The 17,887-nt window shown below is 47.2% G+C and overlaps 1 protein-coding gene and 1 long non-coding RNA gene across 2 annotated transcripts in view; one reads left to right on the top strand and one right to left on the bottom strand.

Annotated features, from left to right (window-relative positions):
* LRRC74A (leucine rich repeat containing 74A) overlaps nucleotides 1-17,734 on the top strand; it is a 148,196-nt gene extending 130,462 nt beyond the window's left edge. Inside the window, exons 13-15 of the mRNA XM_069638444.1 lie at nucleotides 3,559-3,663; nucleotides 5,261-5,349; nucleotides 17,592-17,734. Of these exons, the coding sequence (XP_069494545.1) occupies nucleotides 3,559-3,663; nucleotides 5,261-5,349; nucleotides 17,592-17,613 (216 nt within the window). The 3' untranslated portion in view covers nucleotides 17,614-17,734. The remainder of the gene's footprint in view (nucleotides 1-3,558; nucleotides 3,664-5,260; nucleotides 5,350-17,591) is intronic.
* The window catches only part of LOC138527369 (uncharacterized), a 201,295-nt gene that overhangs the window by 30,665 nt on the left and 152,743 nt on the right, over nucleotides 1-17,887 (bottom strand). The window lies entirely within an intron of this gene.

Raw genomic sequence — 17,887 nt, 5'->3', positions numbered from 1 at the left:
TGCCCTTTGCTGCTGTAAACCTTAATGCTTTAGTCTTTCCTCTTTATAGATTTAGCTTCCTGCCTTTTTCCTTTGATGGGTTGGGGAGGTTTGCCTTTGTAATGATGTTTTCTCTGATCCTGTTCCTTTACTTTCTCTTGGAATCCAATCCAGGTTTTCCCTTGCACTTCTGCATTTATTTCCCATTGATTATTAGGTGTGGTGTGCTGTTGTAGCTAGCCCCGGTGTGGTTGCCTATGTTTTCCTCACTATTCTGTAATCACGATTCCTACTTGCCCCTTGTCTTGAGTCTTATGTATTTAGTTATCCTCCCATTGCTGTTATAGCCTTTCTGGGTCCCTGTTTGATCAAGGGGGTTTGTGGGCTTTGCTGACATTCAAGTGGTATTTCCCGTCCTCGTGAGTACTGTTTTTAAGTTACCTTATTCAATACCATCACAGAGTGTCAGCTCACAGATCCTGTCCTTGCTTGCCCTCTATGTGGGCTTAGCGCTGTCAGTATCTGTAATAGCATAGTGGGTAAGGAGTTTGCCGACTTTCCTTGTAACCATAAGGAGCTTCTAAGTGCTTACCCTACATCCCTTTTCATATATTTGTATTGTTTTCACACTCTACTTGCACATCCTGGGTTTTAGTGTACATGTGTCTTGGTTCCTGTGTGCATGTTGTGTGACTCAAAGCTATTCACTGTGTGATCCTGTGCACATGTCCCTTGCCATATTCACTGCCTTTGTACTCACAAGACATAGCCTGCCTAAAAAAACGGGCTTTCAGTGGAAACTCAACGGGAAGTACTGGAAATAGTGGATCAATCCTGCTATCTGGGATTCCCTCTAAAAAGAAACCCTCCTCAAACTAGTGTAGTAGTGACCACATATCACAAATTTGGAAAAAATGGCTGGCGATTAAAACATTATATAGCTAGAAAAGTAGGTTAAACACTGAAGACATTTTGGAACTCTATCGAATAAGTATAGTGCCCAGTTTACTAAACGGCCTGCTCCTCCTGTTTCCTCAAAAACATACTGCGTGGCTGGATAAGACAGAGGGCAAAATATTCTGAACCGCGATAAACGTCCCTGCTACAGTGCCAGCGGCAGCTTTGAGGTTGGAGTATGGACTCACCTCATTACAGGCCTGCTTGTGCCTGCAAAGGTCCCTGCTGTATTGCAAAACAATATCACCCAATGTTAAATCTAACCCCTTGATGAAACTGCGTTATCAGGTAATATTGTCCCCATAACCATGGTCGCCATACATAATGTCGCAGAGAAAAGGTTGTGGCGACATTAGATATGGTGACCATATATATATGGGGTCAAGGGGAGCAGGGGTTGCGAGGGTGACCCCGCTCCTCTTGGGGAAAAAGAGGGGGTTTGGGTGGCGCGGGCGTGTCCCCCACATGTTAAATGTAATAATGTCCCTGCAAAAAACTCCAATTTTTTGGCGACTTTTTTGCCAGGTGACATTTTTGCAGGGACATTATTACATGGAACCGAAACCACTACGAAAGAATTTAGTGGTGGCACGAAAAAACAGCAATATAGCGACTCCGAAAAATTGTCAATCGTCTTGCTCTACGACTAAAGATCAAGTCATGGGATCGGATCAAGAGCATTGAAAATTTGTCAATGAAACAACGATATAAAGAATATTCAGACCGAGCCTTTGCTCTTGATACGCCATGGATATATCTGACAACACCCTGCGCCATGAACCTGAAACGTTTTACTTTATATCGCAGGCTAAATATATTGCCACTCCTTGAGTATCTAGGTTCAGGGCGAGATATTCCACTTACAGATGGAGTGTGTCGACTCTGTAACAAAGAGGTGGAGACAATTCGGCACTTGTTAATCGCAGGCCCGCTTCTAAAGTCTCCATATTAGAGAAGGTACAGTTCATTTCTAAGGGACTTCGATCAGATAGAATTGGATCAATTCCGGCCGACATTGATTGGAGGCAAATCCACGGTCGTCACAGCAACAGCCTTCCATGTCTGGGGAGAAGTACTAAAGTTGTTGGAATAAAAAATTGAATGGTTTTATAATAATGTATCATCTGTAAATTCTATCTTATTTTATGATGGTTGTAATCTTTTAAATTTGTAGGGCTTAAGGTTTTTCTTATAAATAACCAAATGCACAGTAAAGTTAAAAAAACAAAAATGTTTTTCCAGCTCAAGGAGCACCTAAAGTTTGAGGTGCGGATATTTCTGTGGCTCTGCTAGATGTCAGGAGACCACTTCTAACCTATCTGCCCAGCACTGAATCCTTCAAAAGCCTCTCGATACTTTCTGAAAATAGGAGGAAAGGAAACCCACTGTGTGTTCTTTCAATAGGTGGATTGGACTAACAATGAGGTCCCTCTGCCCCGATCACTGAGGGGCACTTCACTAGGGGGATTGCAGCATCATTGGTGGAGGCAATTGGGGTGCCACTCGCAGACGTTTGAGGGGCATCATTATACCATTCCAATCTCTGGGGGCAGGAGCTTCTGTTCTGAGCACGGCTCTGTTGGGCCGGTCTGACTTTGCAACCTGTTGCGCCCGCATCTATGGTACATCTTCACAATCCAAAAAGGTGACATGGCAGGGGCGTTGAGAAGTCATGCCTAGATTACATTGGAAATCCTAAAGATTACAGCTCTACTCCCAAGACGCCTTGCTCTGTTTGCCCCCCGCCCCCTGCACCCACCTGATACCCACAGGTCCAAATGCTTTTATCAGTCCATCAGGGTTGACCTAGTGCAGGAGCTGAGGCAGATAAGGGAGGAAGGTAAACATTTTCAGAAAGTTCTGGCGCAGGAGGACACCTCAGAATTTGAATAAAATGGTGCTGTAGAGTTGATGTAATGGGGATTACCAGCATAATCCAGGCATTACATGACCAGTATTGCATGTTCGGCAAATACCTGCTCTTGAGTGAGATGTCCCTTCTTTTGAGAGCAATGACTGGCTTCTTACTAGTCACAATCTAACCAGAAGCCTAGCAAGACACTCAAAATGGTGATGCTCAGGGTCCATCCTAGAGAGGGTGGAGGGGGCTACTGTACAGGGGGTGGGTTGTTGGGTTGGTGGCCATCCGGTGTTCTTAGGGGAATCCAGATTTGTAGGCGTATTTGTCAGTGTAAAAAGAGTATAGTTATGGAGGTTACTGTCAAGTACCTTTTCAGCATAGATGGCTGGAACCTGCCTTCATTTCTTGCCTGTTTTCTGAGGAAGAGCCACTGAGGAAAGGGAAATGAGTGAGTGTCTTCATGAGTCATTGCTTAGAAGCATAATCCCCATAGGTACATCTGAAGATTTCATAAGAGGCGGGTCCTCTCCGAGGCTGATCCAACTAGGACAGGGTCAGGCAGAGGTTGACCTGGGAATTGACTATATGAGCCCTGCTGACTTTTTCTTCGCCCCGACCTGTTGGGGTAGCATCTTAAGTTTCTCGTAATCAAGGCTTGCTCTGGGGAAGGAGTGACCATGCACAGCAGGTCTTTTCTCCCCGATTGTGCAGAATGCAAATCTTGCTCTTTAACCAAAGCCTTTTCTTCTTTATACCCTCAGAATTACCTGGACGAACGCAAACTGCGCATGTGGGACTTCTTCAAGAACATGGACAAGGATGGGTCCATGAGCATCCCGGTGGAAGATTTCCGGAGAGCTATGCTGGTGAGGGGGCGAGAGCACTGTCCGTTTCATTCCTCCGCAGCAATAAGGATGGGACGGGCGGCAGGGTGGGTGTACGAGGACCATCGGCTACAAGACCAGAATTTAACCTGCCCTTTGACGCTATAAATGAAAATCCACAAAACTGGAGCTGGTGCACAGCGGAGATCTACGTCATCGGATAATGGCCATTCTAGGTCATTTCCAAGCCTAATCCAGACCACCCACCTATGTCTTCCCGGTCATGTGTGAGCCTGCTACTTTGGAGCACACTCTTACTCTTATGTATGTCATATATTGCACTCTGCAGCCATTTCCCCTGCAGGGCATTTGTCTGGCAATTTGTAGGTGGTGATTGATAGCCTTGTTAATTAGTAATGATAAAGCCCTTACTGTATATATTGATTTCGATTGGTCGCTTGCAGCATTCCAGGCATGCAAGGCTATACACTTCAGGGTACAAGAGAGGGACATGAAGAGAGGGGCCTAGAGAACCCCAGAGGGAACGAAACAATTACAGAAGGGGAAGGTGAGAATAAGAGACACAATTGCAGGCAAACAATGTTGGGATTCCTGAGACTCCAGAAGGGCTAGAAAAGATTCAAGCAGTCGCAAGGGATCTGGTGGTGGACTCTTGCAGTCCAGAGGTATGACTACCAACGTCCCAGCGGGGGCATGAGTTATTTCACCTGGGTTCTAAGGAGAGTGAACAGCAGGATCTTATCTGGTTAGTGGGATCGGGTTCCTCAGTGAATGTCTAATTGGCTAGTGGTTGAAGGCAGCGGCAGAGCCAGGGCGGGATCAAGGGGGGGCGATCGCCCCCCTGTTTCTGCCCTGGTGCCAAGTGTGCCCTCCAGTCTCCCATTGGTGCCCTATTATCCACCGTCCCCCACTGGCACCAAAAGCTGCCTCCGCCACTGGGAAGGATGTGCTTCGGTAGGCCTGTCTGTAACTACTAGAAGCACTTAAAAACAGTCCAACTGGCACTAATAAGAACTGCATAGAACTATACATGTATGTAACTCCCACAACCAGAGAACGGCAATATGGCGTCTGCATTGGCCACGTTCTGTGCCATTTTTCCTTGTGCGCTATAGGATCTCCTAGGCATATTATGTCTCACAGATGCAGCAAAGTTCTTAATACTTTTTGAATGGGGCACCAATGATATTTGAAATCAGTGAAACAAAGCATGATTTAAAAAAAGAACATTAAGGACAGGCTGTATACTGTGTGTTCCGCGAGACAAGTTTGGGGGCAGTGGGTGCATCTACCCAGTTAATGGTTTAAGGCAGGATTGTCCAACTCCAGGCCTCGAGGGCCGGATCCATGTCGGGTTTTCAGGATGCCTCTCTTTAATATTCATGAGATACATTTGCATACAATGATTCTATATGTCTGCAAATTGTTCCTCGTGAATATTAAAGAGGGATATCCTGAAATCCCGTCAGGATTCTAGTCCTTGAGGCCCAGAGTTGAACAAACCTGGTTAAGGGAACGTCAGAGAACTGGAGGGTGAAATGCCAGACTCCCTCAATGCCGTTGGTGCTTCCATCATCAAACATCTAATGAGCAGCGCTCGGTTTCTCTCTTTCCCTAGCAACAATCCAATATCTCCCTGGACCGGTCCCAGATTGAAGAGCTTGTGGAGAAGCTGGACAAGGACGGCACGGGGGTTGTGGATTATAGGTAAGCAATAAACATACAGGTGCCTTGTACACAGGTCTCTGGACCCAGGCACGGCCCAGGATGGCAGCAGCGTGGTGCCTCCAGTCAGACCAGGTTTTCAGGATAGCGCACGGCTATATGAGTAACTCCCATTTAACTGTGCTCGAATATATTCTGTGTGAATATTCTGGAAGGATGGAGTGTATTTGGCTTGTAAAGGGATTGGACTTGAAGACTTTTAGGTTACAGACTAAAAACAGCACATGTTATTGATATCCAGGTTGGAAATGCTGGCTGTGAATGTTGTGTTTAGAGTTAGATGATCTCGTCTTCAGCCTGTTGCTGTTTTGCAGTTGGGTTTTTATCTCAGCAGCTCTGTGGGTTGTGCCCTCGGAGGATGTTGCAATGCTGGAGGGAATTCGTTTTTCCAACACCAGCTTTGTATTTGCTTTGTATTTGCTAGTGAAGTTTAGTGACATCCTAATTTCTGCAGGCTGAGACTTCAGGCGTTGTTGGAATGCACAACGTACAATGTCTTCCTGCAGGTTGTGTCGCTCTGCGCTTTTCTTCAGTTGGGTGTACGTTCTTAAGGATAACTATTAGAGGTTGTTGGAATGCACAATGTGCAGTGCTGTTGGGCCCTTCTTCATCTCCAAAATACTACATGAGAGCCACCCGGAGTCGTGTCTAATCTCCTTTATTTCCATAAATTCTCTGTCCCCTCCCTTTCCTCCCTCCTCCCGCCCCGTGTGTGTGGTCCGTCCCTCTTAAAGGGGCTTTAGTCTAATTCTCACCACAACACCTCCCCCTTGAGGTTTGCCATTATATCTGTTCTATGAGGCACAAGGGTTTCCGTGTGACTCGCTGTGGATGACCTGGTGATTCGCAAGTCTCCCCAGACTCCTTCATGCACGGTGGGTCGCTTGTTTCTTCAGCTCTAGGCCCCTCTTCCTGATTTGCTATCTCTTCCATCGGTTCTAGCTCGTCCAGGTATGGTTTGCAGAAGAAGGAGGCGTTCTGGGGTATCTCACCCCCATCTCCTGTCGCCATGACCTTTAGGCCTTTCACCTCGGTATCTAGGAGTGGCTCGGGCTGTATCTCGCATCGGTCTTTCTTTGCTGTCTTTGTCTTACTAGGACAACCTCACTGACTAGGAGTTGAGGTTCTTTCGCACTCCTCTTTCGGTCTGCCCATTCCTTTGCCTTTCTTTTCTTTTCTGCGTCCTTTTCTCGAATTTCTGCATCCTGCTCTGGTGTGTAATCTTCTAGTTGTGGAAGGCGGGTTCGTGGTTTGTACTTTACCATAGGCTCTAGGGGCGTCCGCCCCATTGCTTTGTGTCTTGAATTTTTGTAACTCCTTAGCATTTGAAAAGTTGCTTGGGGAAACGATGTTTGATCGGTGGTGGCCTTCTGTCAGGTTGATTTGATGGTGGCCATAAATCGGTCCACCATGCCATTGGCTTGTGGCCATAGTGGGGCGATTCTCTGGTGGCGGGAGCCCAGATGGGTGGTGAATCTGTGAAAGTCATGTCCTTGGACTGGCGGACCGTTGTCGGTCTTTACGATGTTAGGAATTCACTGAAGAGTTTGTTGATCACTCCTAGGACATGGGGCAACAATGTGGATTGTACATGTTTTATTAGTGGGAATCGTGAGTATTCGTCTATTATGGCAAGGAGCTGTCCTCCTTCTTCGAATGGGCCGTAAAAGTCCATGGCCATTCTTTGCCAGGGTCGATGCGGTAGTGGTGCCATTTGGAGTGGACATGGGGGACTGTCCACCATTTTCTTCTGTCAGGGTATGCAGTGGATCAGGGTGTCTTCTATGATTGCATCCATGTACTGGTACCACACTCGATTCCTCAGTGTAGTTTTTGTGTTTGCGGCCCCCCGGTGACCTTCATGGGCTATGGTCACTAGTGCTTTCCTCAGGCCTTTGGGGACAACTAGGCGGTTTCCTCGTAGCAATATTCCTTGGTCTGTTGTGGCAAGTTTGTTCTGTATTTTTCGCCATCCTGTGCAGATCTTTTTTGTCTGCTTCCCCGTTCCCGAACTGTTCTGCGTTGAGGTGCTTCCATTTGTTTGTTTTGGTGAGGCATATTGCCGCCTATATCGTGTGGTCGGCACTGCTTTTGCTGGCAAATGCCTCTGTCTTGATGGGGGGGCGTTGAGTGTAGGTATGAGATGTAGTCTTCTGCTTCTTGTCTCATGGAGTCCTCTGTGTTTCCTTCTGGATGCCTGGACAGGTAGTCTGCTGGGTTAGCATCACCCCCGTGCATGATCTGATAATCATACTCTTGGAGTCGGATTCCCACCGTTCGATGCGCGGGGCATTTTGGTTTTGAGGTTGCCAAATAGGGAGAATAGTGCCTGGTGGCCTGTAATGAGGGTGAACCCTCTGCCAATAATGAAGTGATGGAACTTTTCACCCACCCATACTGCTGCAAGGCTTTCTCGTTCGGCTTGTGAGTACGCTTGCTCTGTGGGCGACAAGGCTCTGCTAGCATACGCAACTATTGTGCTCTTGTGCGGTTCATTGGGGCCAGTCTGGGCAAGTATGGCACCCAGGCCAACAGGGCTGGCGTCAACGGTGAGTTCTGTTTCCCACTCCGGATTCAAGTAGGCAAGTTGACGGTTGTTGGCAAATTCTTCCTTGATGGTGCTGAATGCTTCTTGACAGTGTACGATCCATTGGAATGGGGCATCTTTCTTGAGTAGTCTCTGTAGGGGGTCCATGAGGGTGGCATAGTTCGGCAGGTAGCGTGCACAGTATCCAGTCATCCCTAGGAATGTCATAGTTCTGCTACTCTGGTGGGGGCGGCTAGGCCGACAATGGCGCTGATTTTGTCGGGGTAGGCGGTGATGCCCTGGTCTGAAAAAATATGTCCAAAGAAGCATAGGCTTCGTCTGTTGATGGCACATTTTGGGCTGTTGGGGGTGAGTCCGGTCTTGTGAAGGATGTTACAGACTAACTTCAGTGCAGTGTGATGTTGTTCTTGAGTGATTCCAAAGACCAAAATGTCGTCGCTATAGTTAAGGGTGTTGAGCCCCGGGGATATCAGTCTGTGAATTGTCTCTTGAAATATTTCCACGGCAGAGGATATCCTGAAGTTGAGCCGCTTGTAGTTGAACAGTCCTTCATGCATTGCGATGGTGGTGATCGGTGTGGAGGCAGGGTCAAACACTAGCTGGTGGTATCCTTGGTTTAAGTCTAGTTTAGAGAAGCGGGTGGCCTGGTTGAGCCTCACTAGCATGTCCTCGATGTTGGGTCCTGGGTGTCTCTCTCTCGGGATTGCAGTGTTTGGAATGCACATGTCCACACAGAGGCGCAGGCAGCCGTTTTCCTTTGGTACTGCTACTAGAGGGGACACCCATGGTCTGGGGCCGTCTACCCTCTCGATGATATCATTGTTCATGTGTGACCTGGGTTTGTAGGTGGAAGCCAACTCGGCGGGGGTGCTGGGGCGCTGGGCACACTCTTCGGTTGATATGGAGGGATATCACAGTATCTTTTAGCATGCCCACCCCTTCGAATAGTTTCAGGTAGGTGGATTTAAGTTCTTCAGTGTCCAGCTCTCGGCATGATATTGAGCTCAATATATGGGCCCCTGAGGGTAAGCTTTGTATGACTTCAGGTGGGTCGTATTGGATGTCAATCAAGGTCAGGGCTCTGGCAGTCCGGTAGCTGAGGAGGCATATCCTAGTCGTTGGGCTGTCGATGACGTGAATAGTGGTGGGCACTCTTCGCCCTCAGTGGAGCAAGTTGCATCAAAATTGTCCTTTGGATTGGTGTGGGTGGGCTGCTCCCCACTGGAATATGCAGGACTGAGATGGCTACAGTGGGCAGGCGATTGCTATGGTTGAATAAGTGCCCTCATTCATGACGTTGACCGTCTCCCCAGTGCCTATGATAAACGGTTGCTTAGGTCTCCTATTTGGACTGCCACTTTTGGACTTTTGGCGCCGTGCTATCGTCCAATGTGTCACTGATGAGTCTGGCGCATTCCTTGCTGTGTGTGTCGTAGGCGCAGTATTGGTCATCTGCTTGGTGAAGTCCTTCGATTGGTAGTAGGTTCTCATAGGGGTCATGACCGTAGTATGGTGTTGAATATGCGTTTCTGTCATATTCTTGATTGTGTCCTTGGTCAGGAGCATAGTCTGTTGGTGTGTTGCGCGCATAGTCATATGCATTGGAGTACCGTGCTGGATGTTCAATGTTGAGATCTTCAACCACCCTTATGAATCCTTGTTGAGTGGGGCTTGACAGTGCGTTTCTTTCTTGAAATGTTTTTGGGGTGTGTCAGTCCTGGTATAGTCTTTGACCGGGCCCTTTCAGCTGTTCGGGTCTCCTGATAGAGGCGACAGTGGAGTCAGCCTGTATGTGGCAAGCAGTGGTGATTTTTCCCTGCACATCGCCTGGAAGTGGTTCTCTTGTCCCCACCTCATGCACATTTGTCCTATGGCTGAGCACTGGCCCCTGTGGGGGAACTCAAATCCACACCTGTAGCATTACTTCTCTTCTTGGGTTCGGCGGTGCGGGCTCCGATGTTCTTGTCTGCCTGGCGGACCTAGGTAGCAGGTTATCCTTGTAGGCCCGGTGGCCACTGCCGCTATGATCTCGCCTTTCTTTGGGTTCTCCATGGCTGCCGCCTGCACGTACACCCTTTCGTATATCCTTGCTAGGTCCAAGATTTCTTGTAGTGGGAGTTTTGTTTTCAATAGGTGCTTGCTGAACTGTGAGGAAGTGCACCCTTCTATCACCCCGAGTCTGATTGCTATATCGTCGTTGAAGTTGGCTAAGTCACAGTAGGTAATTTCTTTCTGAAGCCGGAGGATGAATTTTCCTATTGTTTCATGTGGTAGTTGTGCACATTGATTGAATGTGTACCTCTCATAGTCTCTGTGGGGGGGATTATTAGTTTCCTGTTGATGGCAGAGATTAAGAATTGGTAGTTGGTCCTCTCTTGTGTTGGGATTGTTTTCATGATTCCTTTGATTTCTTCCCCAGCAAGATTGGCAACAATTGCTATTTTGTTGGATGAATCTCGGTTCACTATGGCCCTCATAAAGTCCTCAAACTCCTCCATCCATTATTCCCATCTTTGACCTTGGTCATGATGTGGTTGTAGCATAAATGGGTTGGGGCGCCGTAGGAATGTTGCCCTAGATGCAGGTCCTGCCCTGATTGCAACTTGGGCATCTACTCCTACACTTGCGGCTGATTGCGCTCCTTCTGACATTGTGGCGGGTATGGTTATTTATGTTGATTGTTTAGGCTTGTTCAAGCGTTCGTCTCGTGACTGTGGCAGGCTGGCTGTGTTTATTTATTTTCTTATTGTATGGGTTACACCGGTGCACTTGTTGCTTGTAGCACCCAACCTGGATGGTGTGCATTCCGTTCTCCCCCCAGCCTCTGCTCTCTTTGCATGTGCTACTCTGCAGTGGACCTCCTTACCGCTGGTATGTGATGGGCGCCTCTTCCTCGCTCGCGCTGGTATTTGGCCTCCTCCGTCAGCTCCGTTCAGTCAGCGGGCCTCTTTCTTGCACCTTGGCATACTGCTGCAATGCCACCACAGCGGTGTGGTCCTCCTTACTCGCCAGCATCAGAAAATGGAGGTAAGGCGCGCACTCTTGTTCCCAGTCAGATTTACCTGCTAAAGCAACTGTTAGTCCTCTCCTCTAAACGTTTTCTTGACTCTTTCAATTATCAGAGAGGCTGTTTTTCCTTTTGCTTTTCAGGTGTGTCTGGTTAATTCTCAGTAAAGTCTCTAAGGATTCTGGTACATGTAGTCGCACAATTTCTTCAATGCAGGTGACTAGGAACCAACTCTCCTCCAAAGCACAAATCTTACCCTTGATAGGGGGAGGCGGAAAACCATGTTTATGACTCTCCATAGTAAGGCATGTTGACCGTGGTGCTGCTGCCTCTTGAGCCCGGGACTCTTGGAACACTATAGAAAATGGAGATGAGGCGCGCGCTCTGAAACTGTGTTGAAGCAGGTAAACATGACTGGGCACCAGAGTGCGCTCCTCACCCTCTCTTTTTCTCACAATGATTACAGAAATCCCGGGTATCAGAGGCAGCAGCATCGTGGTCATCATGCCCTACTAAGGAGAGACATATTGATGGCTTTCCCCCTCCCCCTATCAAGGGTAAGATTTGTGCTATGGAGGAGAGTTGGTCCCTGGCCAACTGCATTGAAATAATTGTGCAACTACAGCTACCAGAATCCTTAGAGACTTTAATGAAAATTAATCCGACACACCTGAAAAGGAAAACAGCCTCCCTGATGACTGAGTCAAGAAAACGTCTGGAGGAGAAGACAAACTGTGTTGAAGCAGGTGAACATGACTGTGAACCAGAGTGTGCACCTCATCCTCTCTTTTTTACTCGCCCGCTTCCTCTGTGACTAGGTCAGTCCCTCCTCGCTGGCTCGTTTTTTGGTCGACGTGTCCCTCCTCGCACACTGGCTGGGTCTGCCAGCACTCCTCGCCAGCTTCCTTCTTGGTCCAACTACGCTTGCCAGTGTCGTCTTGTGCTTCTCTAGTAACGCTGAGTGGCAGTTCTCTCTCCGGTCCGCACTGCCTCCATATTCCGATGCCGGCAGCAGGTTCTATGCTGTCACACGGCGTGGGACGTTGCCCTTCATCGCCAGGTGTTGGGCTCTTCTTCCACACTAACATACGACACGGGAGCCACTTGGAGTCGTGTCTGATCTCTTTTATTTCCATACATTCACTGTCCCCTTCCTGCCCAAGCCCCTCCCATTCCTCACTCCTCCCTCCTCCCACCCAGTGCATGTGGTCCATCCCTCGTTAAAAAGGGGCTTTAGTCTAATTCTCGCCACAACAAGTGCATTCCTACCGATAGTCTTGCTAGGACCCTTTCTTCAGTTTGGGTGGAATTTCTGCAGGATGACCGGGCAGAGGTTGTTGGAGTGCACACTGCAGATTGAGGGCTCATGTTCGGTTGGATATAAAGTGCTGTTTGCTGATTGAGTGTTTAGTGAGTAGCAAACTGTTTGCGATACAATATGTCTCCCCAGATTACGCGTTTAGGGGGTGTAGTTCATGTGGATCGTTCATTTTGGCTTACTTTTCTACAGGCTGAGCTTTCAGGGCACATTGCTTGTTTAGGGGTGCTTTCTACACTTTGTGTTTGGGTGAATTGTCTTCGGTGGGGTGTATTTTCAGCTCGCCTTTTACAGAGTCACAAGGGCTAGACGCTGGAAGGCCCTGGAGGTTTTAGATATACCACCACGGTTACTAAGGGCCACTCAGCTCAAGGACTTTACCTGAATAACACGTCCATGGTTAGGTGGGATCCGGACAGGACCACAACCGAACCATTTGGGGTAGAGATGGGAGTTAGGCAAGGTTGTGTTCTTGCCCCCAAACTGTTCTGCCTTTTTATTAATGGGGTCTGTGAGGAATTGTCAGCTATTCCCTCTGATACCCCCTCGTTAGCAGGGAATCAAATCCAGATACTTTTATTTGCTGAGGTTGCAGTCTTGATGTCCCTTACACCGGGCGAGCTCGGGGTGCAGCTGGCTCGCTTCACTGGGCTCTGCAAAGAGAGAATGGGCTTACTGTAAAGGTTAGCAAAACAAAGGGCATGGTGTTTAGAGAGAAACAATTGAACATGTGAATACCTTTGATTTTCTGGGCTTAAAGGCAACAGATAATTGTAGGTGGACCTTCTATATAGGCAAATCAACCTTGCCTTTAAAGAGATCCTCTGGGCTGTTATATAGGTTCAGCCAAATTCATGGGTGCGGACCTGTCTGGGTGCTCTTGGAGGCCTATAGGTTGCAGGCCAGGCAAGCTGCATTGTTTTGGGGCAGAGCTCTGGGGGCATGCAGATTGTGGTTCACTGGTAACAGCTGAAATGAAATGTATTGTACTGGTATTAGGGCTGCAAAGAAGTGCTCCAAGTTTGGAGGTCTTTTTAGAATAAAATTTAGAGCGAACAGATTGGTCACCTAGTTTGAAACCTCTTTTTTACTCATTAAGGTTGTGGTCGGTTGAAGTTGAAAGCCTAGTGAATAGCGGTGCTGGATTTATTGAACCAGCCAGGAGGTACCTCGCTCCACTGGTTTTAACCTATCAGGGGCTCAACTGGCAAACTTGGGGCTGGAGGTTCTGTGGGCAGAACCAGAGCAAATACCCTCTTAATTGAGGGCCGTATTGAAAAAGTATTGAAGGAAAAGGCAGAGTGGAACCTTATGGATGATATGATCCAAAATCCAAGAGCCGGGGCATATTGGGATCGCAAGATCTACTTTCCACTACGAAGCTTACGTAGATGCTGTGAAGCCCAAGTTATTCATCCAACTACGGCCGGGAATTTTAGCTGTTAGAAGCTGAACGAGCAAGTGGGGAAATGGAGGGGAGACGGTCTGCCCAGCCTGGGGGGCAGCATTTGAAATGATCAGACATTTTCTTTTAATGTGTGAGGGTTATAGGGATTTGAAGGTTCGTTTTTTGAAGCCCTTATTTCTCGTTAGACAGGTTCGAACAACAAATGAGGCTGGAAAGATTGTGTTGTAATTCATCGACAGCCTGGCAGTTTGCCCTGTCTGCCGCTTTTTATCCAAGGCATGGGGCAGGAGATCTTTGATATTAAAGTCCCGAACTGGTATACAGTGTTTATATCGAATCCCCTATATATCTAAACATTTATCTTGAAAACCCATATATCGAATATATTTAGTGTGGGATAAAGGGTTACATTTTTTGGGAAATGGTCGGCATGGGTTTTTAGGGGTGGGAAACATGGGTTTGGGGGGACCACCCCAATAAATAAAAAATAAATGCATTCAATATTAAGGTTTTCAAGATATAAGTTTCGATATATGGGCATTTGGTATACAACTTCTCGGTATAAAGACACGTAACCTCCCAAACTGTGATTTTGCCAGTTTAATGACTGCAGCAGAATTTATTTTATTATAGTCAGTTTTTGCCTGCCCTTTTAATCTCCCATTGCTGTATTTTATTTTGTGTAAAGATTGTATCCGATGTTTATTATTCATTGCTTTGTATTTTTAGGTTTTTTATTGTACTTATCGATATTACTATTTAGATGTCACTGCCTAGAAGTCATCATTTCTATGTGATGAAATTCTTGTATGAGGTCCGTACATGTGTGCAGTTTATTTGGCTGTTTAATGTGCAGTTTCCCATCATGCAAAGTTCCACATGGATCAATGCTTCGAAGGAGACGTCTCTTACGTCAACTATATGAATTTTTAAGTTGCTATTTGAGATCCATCTGTATTTTTACGCATTTGCGTACTGCATATTTTGCACAAATTGATCTGTACATAATGCCTGTGGCACTTCTTTTTATATGTTTGAATGTATTTCAAACATGTGTGGACTTTTTATGGCTCTGGCCGAAACCAAAGTAAATAATGCTGATTTTCCGCTTGCATTGTCTCCAAGTTGAGCGTTTTTCCGGGCAGTTCATTTTGGAGCAGCGTGTGCAAGTTGCGCCATCAGGGTTGTTGTTCACTTGGTTTCCTCAGTTTGTTGTCTTTGTTTTAGGCCTTCAGTGGATTGTTCTTTCTTCCTGGTGAATGTTTTGGGGTTTGGCTCACCTGGGCTCTGCCATTTTATTGACTTCTTATAGGTTGAGTCTACAGGGAACGTTGTCAATGTTGTGAATTTGTTCCGGGTGATCGTCTATTGGTTGTTCCTCAGTTCATTGGCCGTTCCTCGGTCTGCAGTATCTTATGCTGGCTGTGCTTCCAGATGCTGTTGTCTACACTGGTTCCTGGGTACTTGGAGAAGCACCAGTATGCAGGTTGAGCAACCCGTAACAGCGGTTGAGTTATTTGTGCAATGCCTTCTCCATGTTGAAACTTGTCTGCATAGTTTAAGGTTATTCCTACTTCTGCTGTCCTTACCTACAGCGTGGATTCTTATGTATCTTCCTGTTTTGTTGGATTTTCGGACCTAGATGAGCTGAGATGAACGATGAAATGCTGTCCCGTAATTATGAGCGGTCCACATTCATCCTTTGTTTATTTTCTAGGTCTGTGCGTACAGCATCTTGAGCCGGTTGTTCCTTTAATGATTTGTGTGCAGTCTATCTATCTACACAGATTCTCATCACAAGCCGCTGGGGAGGTCAGTGCAGTCAGTTAGGCTGTGTCTTCAGAGATTGTGACATAGTTGACGGCTGTGTTGATGTCTGTTTCTGGGTGGTGAGCTGCTGGCAAGACTTTCTACAGTTTTCTTAGAGGTTGTTGGGGACTGGCTGCAACTGTATATTTGAATGTCTATAAAACCAGTTAAGAGCAGTGTTAGCATTTATCGTAGTAATTTGGTGGCTGAGATGGGGGTGCCATTTTTAGAATTCGATTGGCGGTGTATGTCCAATGGTACATATGTGTGTTTTTTTCCTGTGGGGTCATGTTTATCTTTCCTAAGCCATGCTATGTATTCAGGGATGGACGTGCTATAGAGTCTTAACTCTGGACCCCTGTAAGGCCACTGGGCACCATTTCATTTGTCTTCTAGGTTCCCAGTTCTCTCTCTGGTGGCCTAAATATTTTGGCTTTCTCGCCATCTTTTAAGGGGCTATGAATAATGAGAGGAATGCCGCCCGTTTGTATTAGAGCTTTCTTGTTTTCCCTACTTTCTCATATTACCTTCCTGATTGACCAATCAGGAAGCCGGCTTGCTTCATTTCTACAATCAGATGGCACGCCGTTCCAGGCAATCTCCTTGTGACTCATATTTCGGTTGATTCTTGGTTGTGTGAGGAATTTGGTTTGTTTTAGTATTCTTGCCTCCTGTTAAGGCGACCCTCAGTTTCTACGTTCCCCATCTTTTCTGCCACATGTCCTGTCCTGGGTTTGCTTCCCTTTGAGCATGGGACTAACCTGTTTATAATGCCACCCCAGCCGGCTCTCTTTGTACCTTTCGCTTGTATCTGTACATGCAAGCGCTACAAATCGCTCGTCTTTCACTTGAATCACAGCTCCTTTCTCCTAACTGTGTACAGTGCTTTCTGTTTCTATGATAGCGTTGTTTCTATCTGCGCAGCAGCCAATTGCAGGTCTAATCCTGGTGGCTGAATTTCTATTGTCTCCTAAAGCTTTCAGGTATTTTAGTCTCTTACATCCCAGGCTGGTTCAAGGCATAGGTTGTGTCCCAGATACTGGAGTCTGGCCTCAGAACTCTCTGACCCTGACCCACAGTTTCGATGTGAGTGGCCCCCATGCTACGCAAGTCACAATATTCTAACTTGAGTACAAAGGTAAGTGCTTCTTAGGCTGGGGTGACATCAAAGAAACGCAGCGTCTAAGGATCATTAAGTATTTTGGATCTTTGGAATACTCCTTTGGTGAGGGGTCTAGTGAGTCTTGGGAGCCTTACATGCTTCGCTTGATTCAGGCCTCCTCCACCTGGGGAGCATAAAGTCTATGGGTCTCATTAAGAGTTGGCCGGTCCGGAATTAAGGTGCCGGTAATAATATATACCGGCACCTTTCCAGGCCAGCAAACTACAAGTCTGCCAGTAGGGGCTGTGATCTACTGGCAGGCCTGACCTTCCAGTAGCTCAGGCCCCTACCGGCAGACAATGGCCGCAATCACAGGCACCGGCATCACCGGGGCCTGGGATTGCGGCATCACCATCCCATGGAGTCCTCTAGTCCTCTAGGACTCCATGGAAATGGGACTTTACCGGCCTCTCTGCCATCCTTAATATCCTGGTAATACCGACGGATACCGGAGGACCTGTATTGAGCCCCATGACATGACTTGATAGCCATTTGCCAATTACACTGTGCTCATTGTGAAAATAGTTGGGAGTACAAGCAGACTGGTTAACTGGCACATTGGGAGGTTGCCCAAAGGTTTAGTGCCCCTGAAGGACTGGTGACCCTGGGGAAGAATCGGGGACGCTAGGCTAGGAGAGGAACTTAAACCTCTAGCCCTGCTTACTTTTGCAGACTGGAAGATGCATGACCTGGAAGATGCATGCCCTGGACGATGCATGACCTGGACGATGCATGACATCTCCACCGGGTTATGCATCTTGGGTGTTAATTGGTTATTGTACATTCCTCTCCATTCCTCAGGCCAAAGTCCTTGGGCCTGCTTGAAGTGGGCTTCTGGGTGGTGAGCTATGCTTCCAGGGTAACAGGAATCGACATGCAGAGAGTGGGAAGAGAAGGTAGGGGGGGTCCCGGTCGCTCCAGAACATCCAATGGCATCTCTGACACTTGTTTTCTTCCTTCTCTACAAACCAGTTCCTACAAAGATGGGCCATAGGAAGAGAGCGCTCATCAGACCCCAGCCAATATCAGCTCAGAGATATAGCCGGCACAAGGACTCGATGGACTTGACACGGAGGTTCAGGGCAGTGTAGAGAATAAAGCTCAGAGCCCCCGGCCGCAGCCTGTGAGTCTTGCTTGTGTGACTGATGGAGCCTTTCACGTCTGGGTATGACTGTCCCTTATGAAAAGTTTGACACATTTTTCAATATGTAATATCTTCTAGGTTTCTCTGTCATTACTGTGTTATTTCCTACATAAAACTCAAGTAT

Source organism: Ambystoma mexicanum, chromosome 14, assembly GCF_040938575.1.
Source record: "Ambystoma mexicanum isolate Mex_15411 chromosome 14, UKY_AmexF1_1, whole genome shotgun sequence".
Taxonomy (NCBI): Eukaryota; Metazoa; Chordata; class Amphibia; order Caudata; family Ambystomatidae; genus Ambystoma; species Ambystoma mexicanum.
This window is presented reverse-complemented; position numbering and strand designations above follow the sequence as displayed.